Below are 17,624 nucleotides of genomic sequence, written 5' to 3'. Positions count from 1 at the left end.
GATTCTCATGACTGTCACCATCCAATTCCATTACTATGGATTTGAATTGGGAACTTGAGTTATAGTGAATCTTTCATTAGCTGATTACATAATCATGGCACCACCCTTATAGATGCCTTGCAGATACTCTTGACAGGGCTTGGTGATCTTGACCATCATGATCTAGGATTTCTTTACTCAGCTTCAATGTAAGGAGCACCATTGGCTCAGTTGAGCTCTTCCACTACCTCTTCACAATCTGCCATGCTGCACTCCCATGACTATGCCATTTCCCTGGCAGGGTGGCTGAGTGAGTGCTGTGCCTTGCCATAGGTCGTCATCTGCAAACCCAGTCAGGCAACATACACTTTTCATGTTGGCATGGGTTGGACGGTTTGACTGAGGACTGGCAAGCCAGTAGGCTGTACCAGGCTTTAAATTAAAACCTTCAATTGAAATGCTATTTTAACCCGGTCATGCTGCGTTACCACTAAGGCATGAATAGGGTAAATGTCATCACTGCTGGATTCCTGGTAGAGCGGCAATGCAGAGACACGGGCTCAAATCTGAGGGTTAAATTTAAAAGGTAGTTGGAAGAGAGGAAATAATATTTTTTTACACTATAAAGTGGTTGGCATTAGGAGAGGCAGCCAGCTGTAGAAGCCATACCAAAGCAAGCACTGGATTGCAATGCAGTCCTTGGACCCAGAGGATCCTGTGAAACTTATGCCAACATTAAATTATGATGATGATGATGTTGCTTCAAACGGAAGATTCACAAAGAATTTTGTTGTTGTTTTTAAACCTCAATTGACAATTTTGTGAAACATTCTCTCCAGGTATCAACACTTGAACTAAACCAGAGACTTACTGTTCGGTCAAGACATATAGAACATTCTGTATAGAGTCCACGAGCTGTAACAATTGGTTGGGTACTAGATGTCGGGTTCTCTTCAGATGGTGATGGCTCGGGAGCAGGAGCAGTGGGCAGAGGTCGTACTGCTTCACCTGTGCAAACGTCCTGAAAATAAAAAAATAGATGTCAGATGTTTAAATGTTGCCAGTAAGCAAGCGGTATCTATCCATTTCAAAGGGCAATTCAGAAGTTGTTATAGCTGATCAAATCAAGTGTTATTCACAATGAAGAAGAAAGATAAACCTAGAATAAGGGAAAACTGAAACCTGTCCAAAAGCTGTTAATGTGTTGGATTAAGTTTGCCCCACCTTACTATGTGCTTATTTCCAATTTTCCTCTTGCTTTGATTACTGTTTTCTCCATCACACTCGTGTTTTATTCACCCAGTAGCTCATGTTTATTTTGAACAAACAGGCAATGTATAGTAGAGAAGACTCTTTAGTCTTGCAGAGGACAAGTTAAATTCACCAGTGCTGGTGCTACAAAATGCACTCAAAACACCGTGAATGGTGTCCAACCATAGAAACCATGTCAAAATGGAATATCCAAGTAAGACATGTTTGTCTGATATGTCTATGAGGGCAGTAACTCCGCAAAGAACTGACTTAAGATTGTGATGACTTGCAACCAGTACCAGCATTGGGAAACAGATATAAGATGGTGCTGATGATTTCAGTATGTCAACATTCAACCTATCTTGGTTGCTATTTCTTTTTTTTAAATACACTCAGATATATCAGTTATTTTAAGTTTGAATTTTAAACTAAAAGCAAAGATGCTTAGTATGTACATATCTAATTATTTTTTTTCCTTACTCATTACAAAAATCTTGGAGTTATCCACCCCTGCATCTGCTGAATAGATTCAAACATGGAACCACTGTATATTTTAATTCACAGTCTTATATCAAAACATTGTGAAATAGAGATGTGAACTACTACAATCAGTCAATAAGATATCTCATTTGAAATGACATAGGGTCAGTGCATAAGAAGATAATGTATTTCAAAGTCAGAATGGAATTAAAACAATGATAAATGATATAGTATTTATGTAACATCACTTCTCTCCATGCTAGCTCGTTATGCATCTGTATAAATTTATTATAAACTGTATTCTGAATACAAGAGTAAAATACTATTAACATACAATGCTAGAATTCTCTTCCATAAATAAGCTTATAGATGTTTATTCCCAAGTCAGGCCTCATTAAATTGACCTAAGATTAAATACCATTCAGCTTTGTATCTAATGTGCCCTTTCACTTCTAAGATAACAGGAGGGAACTTGGCTACCATTTCAGCAAGTCAAATGACTGTATAGTCTCATTCATTGGTTTGTAAGTTGTGAGCAGACACTGTAGGTCTAACACAAGCATTGATGACTTGCAAGCAGCAGTTCTCGTACAAATTTATAGATGTTCTTGGTTTCACTTTCTAACAAATCAAGAGATGATGTAGAAACACTTTCATGGACTCGACCATGTAGACACGTGATCAAAGACCATTGAACCATGACCACCCTATTCAAAACTACATTGTCCAACATGTGGTTGGGCACTCTGTTGGTTATGACAACAGAACAGCCTGCTCATGCAATTAACGTGCAAGTGACTGAGCACATTACAGATACATATACCCTTAATGTAGCTCTCAAGGAAATTCAGCATGACACCAAATGTGACAAGGCCCACTGAACTACAGATACAACTCATTTTTGCCAGCTGAGTGGACTGGAACAACATGAAATGAAGTGTCTTGTTCAAGAACACAATGTACCACCGGGAATTGAATCTATGACCTTACAATCATGAGCTGGATGCACAAACCACAATATATACTTTCTTCATTAAAACAGAAGAGGATGATATGAGGGATATATGGTTGCTATTTTAATAAAATTGAGAGACCACGTAGAGGATTCTGAGGTTGTCAGGTTCGTTAATGTTAAAATAAAGATAGAAAATGAAAGGCGGAGGAGTGATATTATGGATTTATATAAGAATGGTGATATGAGGAAGAATATCTGGTGAGGGGCAACACCGCTGAGATATCAAACATTTAACAAACAAGTTGTGTGTGGCAGGGAAGATTGAGAGAATCTACTTTAAATTAAAAATTAGGGTGACATATAAAAGTGTCTGTATGGCCCCTTGTAGAAGTACTTGTAAAGTGCCATGTAAAAGCACCCAGTACACTCAGTAAAGTGGTTGGCATTAGGAAGGACATCCAGCTGTAGAAATCATGCCAAATCAGACTGGAGTATGGTGCAGCCACCCAGCTTGCCAGGTCTGGTCAAACCATCCAACCCATGCCAGCATGGACAACGGACATTAAATAACGATGAAGATGATAATGATCTTATACTTCACTTGGTTAATCCTTTATATGGTTATTCAATTTGCTAGAAATAGCAGCTATATATATCCTTCATATTATATCCTACTGTCTTAATAATGTACATATCAGACACTGTAGTTTTTGGATATATAAAAGGCAGGATGGTCATGGCTGAAATGTCTATGATCATGTAGATATGAACACCTGTCTAAATGATTATGGTCAATCTGAAGTTAAACAACATATTTAAGGTCAAATCAAAGACAGAATCTCTACATTGTCCCTTGATATGTTAGAAACAGAGCCAAGAACATCTACCATGTTTTCCAGCATACAAATTGAATTTTTCAGGCCAAAATTTACAGCTAAAAAAGGCAGGGAGACTTACCACCAAAATGACTCTGGAGGGTTACTTTTTGACTCTTTTACTTGTTACAGTCATTTGACCGTGGCCATGCTGGAGCACTGCCTTTAGTCGAGCAAATTGACCCCAGGACTTATTCTTTGGAAGCCTGGTACTTATTTTATCGGTCTCTCTTGCCGAACCGCTAAGTTACGGGGACGTAAACACACCAGCATCGGTTGTCAAGTGATGTTGGGGGGACAAACACAGACACACAAACATATACACACACACACACACATATATATATATATATATATATACATATATACAACAGGCTTCTTTCAGTTTCCGTCTACCAAATCCACTCACAAGGCTTTGGTCGGCCCGAGGCTGCAGTAGAAGACACTTGCCCAAGGTGCCACGCAGTGGCACTGAACCCGGAACCATGTGGTTGGTAAGCAAGCTACTTACCACACAGCCACTCCTACGCCTTAGAAATTCCATGTGAAATGCAGCAGGATTTGGATAGATAGTGACAATGTTTGCATGTTTACACTACATGTTGTACTAGGTTGACTTGTATGTTGGAAAATACAACATAAACTTGTAAAAGAAACTTCAACAAAATATGGAAAATCTCCAACTTCAACAAACTGTCCTGAAGTCATGTGACCAGGAAATAAGAAAGAAAAGACAAAATATGTCAAATTAGAACTTACTGGTGGCAGCATGTCGACTTTTTTTGTTGATTGGTATTCCTGCAGACGTACCATGATAGCACGCCGTACACCCAGTTCATGAACACCCATCTGTTGAAAGAAATAATCAAATGTTTTTATATTTTGTTTAGAAAATCCTTGTTGTAAACTTGTATGTTGCATATTGGGAGGGTCATTATGCCAATGATAAACAAATGCACTGGTTCTGTTTCACTTTTTTTCAGGTCTGAAACAGACTTAGAGTAGAGAGGACAATGAAAGAATTTTGACAAAGCTAGCTGATTGATTGACCAAATGATTAATCAAGCAAGTGATGAGTTAATTGGTTAAATGATTAACTAATTGACTAATAATAATAATAATAATCCTTTCTACTTGTTATGTCTCAACGCTACTGCTATCTAGCACCTTCGGATGATCTCTACTCAACCGCTACACAACTGCTACTCAACACTCTACCATGGCCAGACTACCTCCATTTATATGTCTTGGAAGATCCTACTTCTTCGCTTGGGAGCGTCCACACAACACTACTAAAGGCACAAGACCTGAAATTTGTGGGGAGGGGAGTAATTGGTTACATCAACCCCAGTGTTTCACTGGTCCTTACTTCACCAACCCTGAAAGGATAAAAGGCAAAGTTGACCTCAGAAGGATTTGAACACTGAATGTAAAGATGGACAAAATGCCACTAAGCATTTTGTCTGGTGTGCTAATGATTCTGCCAGCTCACTCCCTCAATAATAATAATAATTATTATTATTATAAAAGAAGTAAAATAGAACCAGTGCATTTGTTTCTTATTGGCATAGTGATCTTCCCAAGATACAAAAAAAAAGAAAAGATAACCGGACAATTCTACAGGGTGTCCACAAAGTCTGGGTACATGAGGATTAACACATCATCATCATCATCATCATCATCGTTTAACGTCCGCTTTCCATGCTAGCATGGGTTGGACGATTTGACTGAGGACTGGTGAAACCGGATGGCAACACCAGGCTCCAGTCTGATTTGGCAGAGTTTCTACAGCTGGATGCCCTTCCTAACGCATACTTTAAGAAATTATTATTTCTTACATTTAATTGTTTATGTTATGATTTTATTTACTCCATGTACCCACATGGGGATTAATGCATACTTTAAGAAATTATTATTTCTTATATTTAATTGTTTGTCATGATTTTACTTACTCCATGTACCCACATGGGGATTAACGCATACTTTAAGAAATTATTATTTCTTATATTTAATTGTTTATGTTATGATTTTATTTACTCCATGTACCCACATGGGGATTAACGCATACTTTAAGAAATTATTATTTCTTATGTTTAATTGTTTATGTCATGATTTTATTTACTCCATGTACCCAGACTTTGTGGACACCCTGTAGTTTAACAGAGATTGATGATTCAACACCAAATGTAACAAGGTTTGCATGAAAATGTTGTGGAATGGTTAGATCGATATAAATATATACCAACCTGTTTCAAATCATCTTCTGTCATATGGCAAAGAGTCTCAGAAGTGATACGATGACGTGCAAACAATGGTATGTAATCCTGAGCACCCGTTTGTTCCAGAATCTTAAGCACAGGAATTTCTAGCAACCATTCCTAGAAGACCAAATTTTTTAATGTTTAAGTTCTTTAAAGTCAATTTTTTCAAATAAACAACTGTTGGTAACATTTTATAATTTGTATTTTGTATAATAAATCTGACCTTATTTTTGATGAATTAAAAAGAAATTAATTAAAAAAAAAAAATAGAAGAATTGGAACAAGCCATCTTCAAATGAATCCTACAAAACATGTAAAGATCAATATTAAAAAGCAACAAGAATTTGTTTAAATATATTACAACAGATACAGAATTGGATAATTTCGAAATTTAAAACACATATATTGCAACGACTGAAGCTGTTGATTTGACTAAAAATTGCAGTGGAAAAGGAAATCTAAGATACCATTGCTTATATAAAGAACCGTTTGGTGCAGAGAATATCCACCCAGACTTCACACACACTTACTTGGTCAATTAGTGCTTGTGGTTTACGGTCCATCAAGCGTTGGTACTGCACCAACCAATAATCTGTTTGGTCTTGCAGCCGTTGCTCTTCCATTTCCGTCTACAAATGAAAAACACAAATAAAAGAAGAAAAAAAAACAAACAAACAAAAAAACACAAGAATCTTCAGGGATTTTTTCTGAAGTGATACATTTGGAAAATTAGTTCAAAGGTCATGAAACATAGATCAATTCAAGTATTCAAAATCTAAACAATGTCAAGAACAAGAATTTTTCAATATATATCTCTGATTCCTGACTCTGTTTCTGTCCATGTGTCAGGAACAGGATAATTATTTGTTTATGCCATATACAAGTGTGATAAATCATTTGTTTATGCCATATACAAGTGTGATAAACCTTTTGCGAACACTCTCTTCTAAAATGTGAGACATGTAGCTCCTTTACAACAAGAAACCTGTTCACCTCTGGCCCGTTCTCTCATACTTTTACTCATTTTTTAACTGAGCATAAAGTTACCCTCACAGGGTTTTATTCTTGCAAACTGCATAATGGCCTCACTAGTGCTGGTAGCACAAGAATAGTGCTCAATACATGCTGTAAAGTGGTTGGTGTTAGGATGGTCTCCAAACATAGAAACCAGCCAAAAGGATCTAACAATCTACAGCACTGAGATGCTATACTAAAATTACAAATTATGGTTTTGAACAGCTGAACTACCACCAGAGTAAAATTGTTATCAACCAAACCAATGGAAGAAGCCTGTGTGAGGCTAACCAACATGGTAAAAACAGCAGTTAAGTGTTTCTGAAATGAAACCTTACCATCTCAGAAAAGAACACAGACAATATCGTCCTTGGTGCATGCTGCATAGGGAAAAAAAAAACATGATTGCCACAGCTAGACTGACCTGGTATTAAACAAGAGTAACCTACTGAATGTTGTAGCTGTGTTAACAGTAATAACTGATATGGTTAATAACAGAGTAGTGTCACTTTAGTAGCACAGATAGAGAGTAAAGAGTCATAAGTGAAATATTATGGGAGTCATTGAAAAGCACTAAGTAAGCAGAGCAACAAGAAAATGACCAAACAACACCAAGTGGCCGGAAAAAAAGAAAGAGTAGCTAACTCACAAGCCTCATCTTCAGTTGTTCCTCTCGCTTGTCTCGCTCAGCAATGAGCTGCATTAACATACCAGTTAGAGCTATCCTCTTGTCAGCCAGAATATTCTGTAAGAGAGAAACAGGAAGATGAAAACAAGATCAGAGCAGATTATAAAGAAATGTTTCAAAGATCAACCGATACAGACATTTATGAATGCTTCAACTAGACTTACTTTTACATTCTCTGTGTTGTTAGGAATTCTATGCCATTAGCAAGGGTATCTAACCATAGAAACCATACCAAAGCTGACAATGGAGCTCGATGCAGTCTTGCAGCTCATCAGATACAGTCAAACCACCCAACCCATGCAAGCATGGAAAACATGTTAAATGATAGTGATGAAGATGATGATGAATTTGAACATGAAGGCATATACAGTGCCAATCAGTAAGGATGCTAGTGTTAAACAGATGGTAATATGGCTTCTATTGTATTGCTAGTCATATCACAGCACATATACCATACTTAAGGTAAAAACCTGAACAGCAGCAGCAGCCAGCATCGTTGTAGTCATCATTATCATCATTTAACATACACTATTCCATGCTGAATTTGCTGAAGTGGATTTTCTATGGCTGGATGCCTTTCCTGTGGCCAACCCTTGTCTGTTTCCGAGTAAGGTAATATTTACCCATGTACAGACATGTTTTTCACAGAAGACTGGAAACAAATTTATGATAACGACACTCATTTACAACCATTACATGAGGTCTAGACAATGGTGCATACATATGTGTGTATGTATACATACACATCACATGTATAAAGAAATAATGGTGAGGTATGAGCTAAGAACCCTTTGCTTGATTGACGTCATGATGCATAGCCAATAGTAATGTACCATACTATAGATCTGTTCAACCGAAACCATATGAAAATAAAACAATTAAAAGTATCCATTTTTGTTGCCCACAATTCTTGGGAGGGTTGTGGGAAAAGAGCCCTCGGGCACCTTCTCCAAAGATTTCTGCCAGAAGCAACTATCATACTTTCTTACTGGATTCCCAAACATGACTAACTGAGATTATGGATATCATCCAACCATCTTGCTCTTGGCCTACACCGAGGTCTCCAGCTGATTGACTTGGCTTCAAGAATCCATTTTGCGATCCTTTCCTGGGGCATTCTAACCACGTGTCCATAATACCAGAGCTGTGACCTCTCAATGCAGAGAAGTAGCAGTTCAACCGGGAAAGACACCCTGATCTTTGAGTTACGCACCCTGTCAAGTAACATTAGTTCAGAGATTCTTTGGAGGAACCCCATTTTGGCAGTTTGAATTCAGGATTGCACTCTTTTGGTTGTTACCCAACATTCATGACCATAGATGAAGATAAAATGATGATAAAATGATGCTGCTATTTTGCTCAGCTTAAAATAAAGAAGGAGAATGTTTTTTGTTACCTTTTCCATGTCTATTCGTAATTCTTTCCTCTCAATTTCAATTGCCGTCAACTGAGCCAATTCTTTCTCAATCAGAGCAATCTGGGAGGAAACCCGACTGTGACGTGAGTCTTTCTGCATAAGCAGAGCTTCAAAAGCTGCTTTCTGAAGTTCTTCCTGATAATAATAAAAAAAAAAATCATTACCTCTATGCACATGAAATATTAGCATGTAACTATTTTATCTTATAAATATGTAAATGTTATTTCATATAAAGGTTAATAATTCAGATACTAGACTTTTAAACATTCAAAATGCACTGTAGCTGCTGAGTCAAGACTTTTGACAAGATGGTTCGGAGTTCAGATATCATATCTATTTTTTGTACCCCAAAATAAGATACAAAATTTTGCTTGTATTAGTTTATACACCTGATAAGTGAGTTCTTATTTTTACAGCTGACTGATTAGCAGTTGAAAGTTTATTCAGCTGTAAACACAACTGTTTTAATATGAATTTACCAAACTCAATCTATCTTTGCAAACATGGAAGGTAAATAATTTTAAAAAAAACCCAGTGAAAATACCATCATGGCACTAACAAAAACCCAAATAGACATGCAGACAAACATGTACATAAGTAGACATTTAAGAAACTATCAAAGGTAATATGAGGACTACCAGATGTTGTTGGAAAACATTTAATGAGGATTAGCCATTTCAGTGACTATGACTACATAATATTATTCACATTCTCCTTTAAAAATTAGGGAGTCTCTATTAAAAACCCAAGAATTATACTGACCCTGAAAAACAAAAAAACATCATATTTGAAGTCCAATTTTCCCTTACTTCAGATGTATTGTAAAACCTGCATTATTTAAGAGTATATTTATTCAAATTCAAAAGGTCTTTCAGCTAATCAGTAAACTATCTCAAAACTCGCCCTACTTCTTGGAAATCTAGGTACATTTTAATCCTAATCAAAAAAAAAAAAAAAAAAAAAGAGTTTCTCATCATTTCTCATATGTCGGACACAAAACATAATTCAATTCCAGAAATCTTACCTGAACTTACTCCCGTCAATTGGGTACCCATTTGAAACTCTACAAATACAACCCTCATCAAGATAAGGGTTGGATGCTTACTTCCAGAGAAAAAAATTCCCCATTCATAAATACTATTGTAAAGCATCCCCTCCTTATCTACATTTACTTGAAACATTATTTTGACCTCAGCCCCTACAAATCCAAGATGACCGTATCAAGTGGTTACTTCAAAGACATCTCCAGAATCAAAGACAAAAAAAAGTGTTTTATATACTAGATCATGAGACTGGCTAATATAGAGTTGTCGGAAGAAATACCACAACAAACCTGCTGAGTAAGAACTTTGACCATTTCATCCTGTTCTGCTGACTTTGATTGCAAGATATCATTCAACACAGTGGAATTCATCTCTCTGGGTAAAAAAAAAAAGAAACAGGAATAAATCTTTATTAAAACACAACAACATAAAAGAATTGGCAGTGAATGGCGGGTTGACTTTACAGGTAGTGAATGGCGGGTTGACTTTACAGGTAGTGAATGGCGGGTTGACTTTACAGGTATAACAATGAATAGCCACAGTTTTTCTAGTTCAGTCAGGGCTGAGAATACGGAATAACAACATCCAAAATTAAATGACAGGTAAAATTCAGGAATATTTACTTTTCTAGTGCATTTCTGGCAGCATGTTTCTTCTCAGCATCATGTTTCCTTCGACAAGTCTCCAAGTAGGCAGAACTATTCAATATTTCTTCCATGCGGTCTTTAAAGGAAAGCAAAACAGTATCATCCTCAACATATATATCATCATCATCATCATCATTTAGTGTCTGCCTGCCATGACCTGGCAGAAGACTGCACTAGAGTTTTGTGCCTGCTTTGGTATGGTTTTTATGGCTGGATGCCCTTCCTAACACCAACCACCCCACAGAGTGGGCTGAGTGCTTTTTACGTGGCACCAGCATAGGTGAGGTCAGTTTTGGCATGGTTTTTACGGCTGGATGCCCTTCTAAATGCCAACCACTTTACAGCGTGGACTGAATATTTTTTACATGGCATATTCGGAAGGGCATCCAGCTGTAAAAACCTTGCCAAAACTGACCTCAAGTGCCAGTAAGGCAACGCTGGTAACGATCACGCTCGAATGGTACTTTTTATGTGCCACCAGCAGAGGAGCCAGTCAGCGGCCCTGGCAACAATCACGCTCAGATGGTGCTCTTAGCGCTCCACTAGCACGGATGCCAGTCAAGCGGTGCTGTCATCGAATTTGATTTCAATTTCATTTGCTTCAACAGGTCTTCGCAAGCAGAGTTTAGTGTCCAATGAAGGAAAGATATGCATAAGTGGGCTGGTTACACCACTGGCATCGGATTATGGGTTATGGTTTCACTTGGCTTGCCGGGTCTTCTCAAAAGGGCCAGCCTTATCACACTTTGTGTCATGCTGAATCTCCCTGAGAATTACGTTAAGGGTACACGTGTTTGTGGAGTGCTCAGCCACTTGCATGCTAATTTCATGAGCAGGCTGTTCTGTTGATCGGATTCTTTATTGTTGTAACCCAGGGGTTTTCAAACTGTGGTCCGCGGACCACAGGGAATCCGCAAGGACAAGACAGGGGGTCCGTGGACAGCAAATACTTTTTATGGGCAATTTGATTTTATATATGTTTTTTAATCAAAATCTTTTAATTGACAATAAACCTATTTGTTAAATACTGTTAAATAAATAAATGTAAAAATATATGTTATTTTAAGCAAATATTTATGTATAAATTTCATAAGCGTTTATGAGGTAAAGCCTGAAATATAAAGGGGTCTGCAAGTCAAAAAGTTTGAAAACCCCTGTTGTAACTGACGGAGTATCAGATGTATGTGCATATTTACAATTAAAAAAATAATGAGACAACTTACTCAGCACTTCTTTTCTCCGTAAATTGGCTATTTCTTCATACCTCACAATGTAATATTGGTCTTGTTCATCCCTACAACACAGTATTGACAAAAATGAGAAATGCAATTTCAGATTGTAACATGCTTGAGACTGGATAACTTTTATAAGACATAGCAGATTATAATATGCTTTTAATAAAATATAATCAAACAATAACAAAAGTTGAATCTTATTCATAATTAAAGAAGTATATTTGATATAGTTATTTATTATTTTTACTGTTTTATAGCCATTCTTTCTATGAGACAGTGTTTTTTGGGACCTCTTTGAAACTTCTAGCCACTGTACTTCTCTTTCATGAACTTGAAGTGGAGTTCATTGGACAATCAGGTAAACTGGAGCAAATACATTTGTATCATCATCACCATCATCACCATTTAACATCCATTTTCCATGCTGGCATAGGTTGGACAGTTTGACAGGATCTGGTGAACAGCAGAGCAGCTTCAGACCACAATGTCAGCTTCAGCTTGGTTTCAACAGCTGAAGAACCTTCCTAATGCCAAGCACTTTACAGTGCTTTTTTTCCATGTTACCAGCCTTAAGGAAAAGGAAAAAGCTCCCTCATGTAAGTAGGAGTGTATTCGAATGGGGGTGAGGGTGGCTTAATACCAAGTATTGAAGGCTAAAGTATGATAGATGGAGAACAACATTGGATTAACCATTAAGCAAAATAAGCACGTGCTCAGGACATCAAGAAGTGGGGGTGAACCATAGAAAAGGTAAATGGTTTATGGTACAAAAGAAATCACTTTAAACTTGCTAAAATAACACTCAGAATATCAATATGTGATACGATATCCACCTTGGTAATGCTTGCTCATGAAGGGTGATGGTACCACGGAAAAAGCACTGGAGCTGGTGCCACATAAAAAGCACCCAATGCACTCTGTAAAGTGGTTGCCCTTAGGAAGGGCATCCAGCTGTATAAACCAACCCAGAAAAGACTATGGAAAGTGGACATTAAATGATAATGATGATGTGCAGGTGTAAAACCAACCTTGAAATATAGGAAGTATCTATAGATGATTATAGATGGTTACAATCCTACTCATGAATAACTACTGAATACATCACCATTTAATATCTGTTTTCCATGCCAGCATGGACTGGATGGTTCAACAGGAGCTGGCATACCAGAGGACTGCACCAAGCTCTAATGTCTACATGGCATGGTTTCTAGGCTGGATGACCTTCCTAATGCCAACCGCTTTTACAGAGTGTACTGGGTGCTTTTTATGTGGCACCAACAGTAGTGGTGTCACTAAGTAACTTGCAAGACGAGACCCCTCAGCTGAGTGGAGCATAGTACTGAGAGAGGTGGTTTTATGCCAAGTGATGAGAGGATAAAGTATGACAGAGGAATGGGAACAGATGTCTTCCAGTAGGTGAGCTACCTGGTTACCCTAGTTGGAAAAGAGAGAAGATGGTGAAGATAATGTGTCAGCATATGTCCTCAAGTTACAGGACGGCAAATATGAAAGGAGTGATAGAGAGGGTTGGACTAGTTGACTGGTAGGTAAGTAAGTTCTCAAGAGTGTGTAAGGAGAGTGAATACATTAGTATGAAACATAATTGCAGTTCTCAATATCCACCCTAAACAGCATTGTTTCCTTTCTAACTGTAGTTGCTCAAACTACCACCCAACCATCTCAACTGCATCAAATGTTGATTACATTTGATGCAACCAAAAAGAAGTCACAAGGTGAAGACACTGAGCCTCAGTTTGAGCCTTTAGCATTCAGATTACTCTGACGAATCTAATGCATATTTACTCACATTGTTTTCAATTAATCATGCATATCTCATGACTTTGGGATTTCAATGATGAGATTATTTATTTTTAGAATGACATTGTAGGGTAGGTGTAAGAGGTTGGATCTGGCCAGTCTGAACATATAACAAGTAGAATATTAGGATCAGATATGGCCAGTTTAAATGTTAAAGGGTTAAGGTCCACTGTCAACCAGAGCCTGCAATCTCCATACCGTATCGGCTTCAAATTCATGATATTTCTTAAACATAGATAGCAGAGGTTCAGAAACATATGGTATAAAAATGATATGCCATGTGTCTGAGTATTATGCAATGTCTAAACACATACACTGACAGATACACATTGACATATAGACATACATAGACACACAGATACACTTACACATTGACATATAGACATACATAGACACACAGATACACTTGCACATTGACATATAGACATAGATAGACACACAGATACACTTACACATTGACATATAGACATACACAGATACACTTACACATTGACACACAGATACACTTACACATTGACATATAGACATACAGATACACTTACACATTGACATATAGACATACATAGACACACAGATACACTTACACATTGACATATAGACATACATAGACACACAGATACACTTACACGTTGACAGACAAATACAAATACAGGTAGATAGACACATAAACACAGATAAGCAGATAAAACACACACACACACGCATATACATAGACAAACCTCTCTTCTTCCACCACAGACCTTCTGATAAATACTGTGTGTTAAGAAGAAAACCACATGAGACAATGAAATATAAGATTAAATAGAGCAAACTACTTACTTCTCTTTCTCAATGGCTTCCATTAATTCCTCTTGTTTTCTGGCTTTTTCATTCATTTGCATGAGGTCATTGAGCAGCCTGTTGGTCCTTTCCTCAACTGGAATACAACAGGTTTTTAAATGACAACATAGAAACAGTAACACCTGATAGTCTTTGACAGTGTATACAATAACATTGAGTATATACAATTGTTGTTGTTGTTGGCACTCCATCGCTTACGACGTCGAGGGTTCCAGTTGATCTGATCAACGGAACAGCCTGCTCGTGAAATTAACGTGCAAGTGGCTGAGCATTCCACAGACACGTGTACCCTTAACGTAGTTCTCGGGGATATTCAGCGTGACAAGGCTGACCCTTTGAATTTCAGGCACAACAGAAACAGGAAGTTAGAGTGAGAGAAAGTTGTGGTGAAAGAGTACAGCAGGGTTCGCCACCATCCCCTGACGGAGCCTCGTGGAGCTTTAGCTGTTTTCGCTCAATAAGCACTCACAACGCCCGGTCTGGGAATCGAAACTGCGATCCTCTGACCGCGAGTCCGCTGCCTTAACCACTGGGCCATTGCGCTTCCACTGAGTATATACAATAATAATGGCAAAACAGTAAATAAGTTTTTCTCTCACAAAGTTTTCTATGAAATGTCTTCACCAAGCTCTGCGGAAAACATTTACAAACCTGCAGAATCATCATAAACTGCTACAAAGGCAAAGGGGATGTGTTAGAAAGAGGAAATTATAGGGAAATCAAAATACTACATGAGATTATAATGGTCATGTAGAGAGCGAGTCATAGCACAATTGATCTGTGACAAAAAAGAGATGCAGTTTAGCTTCATGTGTGAAAGAACTACCAAGGATGCAATCTTTCCAGTGAGGCAGCAGGAGGAGAAATACTCGGCTGAAAGTAATCTACCATTCCTGGAATTTGTTGACTTGGTGAAAGCATTTGACATTGTACTGTATTCAGTAATTTGGTGGTCACTCAAGAAGCTCGTGTTGACAAATGGTTTGTGAGGGTTGTACAAGCTATGTGCAAAGATGCAATAAATAAAGTGAGAGTTAGCAACAAATGCAGTGACAAATTTAGGGTGAAGGTAAGGGTCCATCAAGGTTAATTCAATAAACCAACTTACTGTCCTCTAGACACGTGACCAAATTCTGCCGGTCAAGTTCCTTTTTGTTGCTGAGTTCTGCCAGGTCTTCATTAAGTTTGATCTGTTCCTTGAAGGAGGAGAAAGTGATAAAGAAAGCTTTGAATTTTCTGAAAAATACATAACACGGACTTCATTGATTTGTCATACGGTGACATAATTCAAGTTGGACTGTTTTACAACCATGTGGTTCCAGGTTTAGACCCACTGCAAGGCACCTTGGACAAGTGTCTTCTATTACAGTTCTGGGTCAACGAAAGCCTTGTAAGTGGATGTGATAAAAAGTCCACTTTGTAAGGTGGTTGGTATTGGGAAGGGTATCCAGCTGTAAAAATCCTGCTAAAAAAGACAGTGAAACCTGGTGCAGTCTTCTGCTTAGCCAGCCTTTGTTAAACCATCCAACTCATGCCAGCATGAAAAACAGACCTTAAATGATGATGATGATGATGATGAAGCACATATCTGTATATGTACAGTTGCCTAGACTGTACATATGCAATTAGATGAAAAATTAAATGAATGATGCAGGTGTGGCTGTGTGGTAAGAAATTTGCTTCCCAACCACATGATTCTAGGTTCAGTCCCACTGTGTGGCACCTTGGGCAAGTATCTTCTACTACAGGCTTGGGCCAATCAAAGCCTCAAGAGTGGAAACTGAAAAAAGCCTGTCATATATCATCACCATATATATATATATATATATATATATATATATATATATATGGATTGTCTTTGTGTCTGTGTTTGTTCCTCCATCAGCGCTTGACAACTGGCGTTGGTGTGTTTATGTCCCTCTAACTTAGCAGTTCAGCAAAAGAGACTGATAGAATAAGTACTAGGCTTTAAAAAAATAAGTTCTGGGGTCAATTTGTTCAACTAAAAAAAAAAAGCCCTTCAAGGCAATGCTCTAGCATGGTTGCAGTCAAATGACTGAAATGAGTAAAAAGAATAAAAGAATGACCATTTAAGAAATGTTAAGGACAAATGAGACCTACTTGTGCAATAGTTGATACTAAATGGTCTTTCTCTTTTAGTGCTGAAGCTGCCATCTTGGCAAATTTCTTCTCGTCCTCCTCATACTGGCGGTTAAATGCCATTCGTTCTTGACGTTTCTTTTCCTGTGGCAAATAGAAAATTGACCAATGTTATTTTTAGTGTTTGGCCTTTCACAAAATAGCAAAATTTATTGAACATATTCAATAGTTGTACACAAGAGAGGACTAGATGACTATAGATAGGTACTTTGATGTAGGTCTGGGTTAAAGACTGTTCATTTCATCTTCTTGTTTTATAATTTTTTTGTATGAATTCTGTGTACACTAACAGATTTCCACATGTGTATCCAGTAAAAGGAGTACGCCTGCTGTAAGGTAGCATATGGTAGCCAATAACTGTAGAGGACCTTTGAAGTGCACATTATAAGGTTATTACTTTATAATGTATTGTTCCGTGATGGTAAGATCAACAAAAAAAGTACTCCATTTGGTAAGAGATAAATATCATTTAATAAACACAATACGTGTATTTATGTAATTCTAACATTCACCCACATTATAATGATATAAGATTATAAGATATTTATCAAAGAAGCATTGGCTGCTATATCGAGCTGGTTAAGCAAATATACAGCAGCTCCCTATGACTCAATCAATAAGTTGTTGTTGTTGTTCAATCCCAGGTCAGCCCTGATCAAGCAGTCCTCTAGTCAAAAGCACTCAAGTTAGGCTTATTCTGTCTTATTTTCAGATATTGTGGTATCTCTGACAAACCTGGGTACCAAACCATTAATCCATTAATCATTAATTAATGAAGTTAACATTTTCGTTAACGATATAACTTTTAAGTTGACTTTGGAAATCATTATCAGACTAGTTAACTTCCATTACATTTAGTTTCTGTTAACGCAAGTTGCTGCGACGATCTTTAGGCTCAAGGACTTGAAGTCCAAGGGCCTTGTCTACTGCAGCCCCTTGGTCAACCTACTCTTGACAAAAG

The 17,624-nt window shown here is 37.6% G+C and overlaps 1 protein-coding gene across 9 annotated transcripts in view; it reads right to left on the bottom strand.

The window, feature by feature from the left end:
- LOC106871984 (E3 ubiquitin-protein ligase LRSAM1) overlaps positions 1-17,624 on the bottom strand; it is an 82,131-nt gene that overhangs the window by 1,887 nt on the left and 62,620 nt on the right. For all 9 annotated transcript variants that reach the window (XM_014918780.3, XM_014918802.3, XM_014918788.3 and 6 more), the window contains 12 exons: positions 16,625-16,747; positions 15,612-15,699; positions 14,483-14,579; positions 11,834-11,904; positions 10,587-10,686; positions 10,254-10,338; positions 8,900-9,055; positions 7,465-7,560; positions 6,332-6,430; positions 5,787-5,918; positions 4,300-4,389; positions 851-1,000 (listed from right to left, as the gene is read on the bottom strand). In XM_014918780.3, the coding sequence (XP_014774266.1) occupies positions 851-1,000; positions 4,300-4,389; positions 5,787-5,918; positions 6,332-6,430; positions 7,465-7,560; positions 8,900-9,055; positions 10,254-10,338; positions 10,587-10,686; positions 11,834-11,904; positions 14,483-14,579; positions 15,612-15,699; positions 16,625-16,747 (1,287 nt within the window). The remainder of the gene's footprint in view (positions 1-850; positions 1,001-4,299; positions 4,390-5,786; positions 5,919-6,331; positions 6,431-7,464; positions 7,561-8,899; positions 9,056-10,253; positions 10,339-10,586; positions 10,687-11,833; positions 11,905-14,482; positions 14,580-15,611; positions 15,700-16,624; positions 16,748-17,624) is intronic.

Source organism: Octopus bimaculoides, chromosome 8 (genome assembly GCF_046866305.1).
Source record: "Octopus bimaculoides isolate indiv1 chromosome 8, ASM4686630v1, whole genome shotgun sequence".
NCBI classification, from domain to species: domain Eukaryota; kingdom Metazoa; phylum Mollusca; class Cephalopoda; order Octopoda; family Octopodidae; genus Octopus; species Octopus bimaculoides.
The sequence above is the reverse complement of the archived record's forward strand: the minus strand, read 5'-3'. Positions and strand labels throughout refer to the sequence as shown.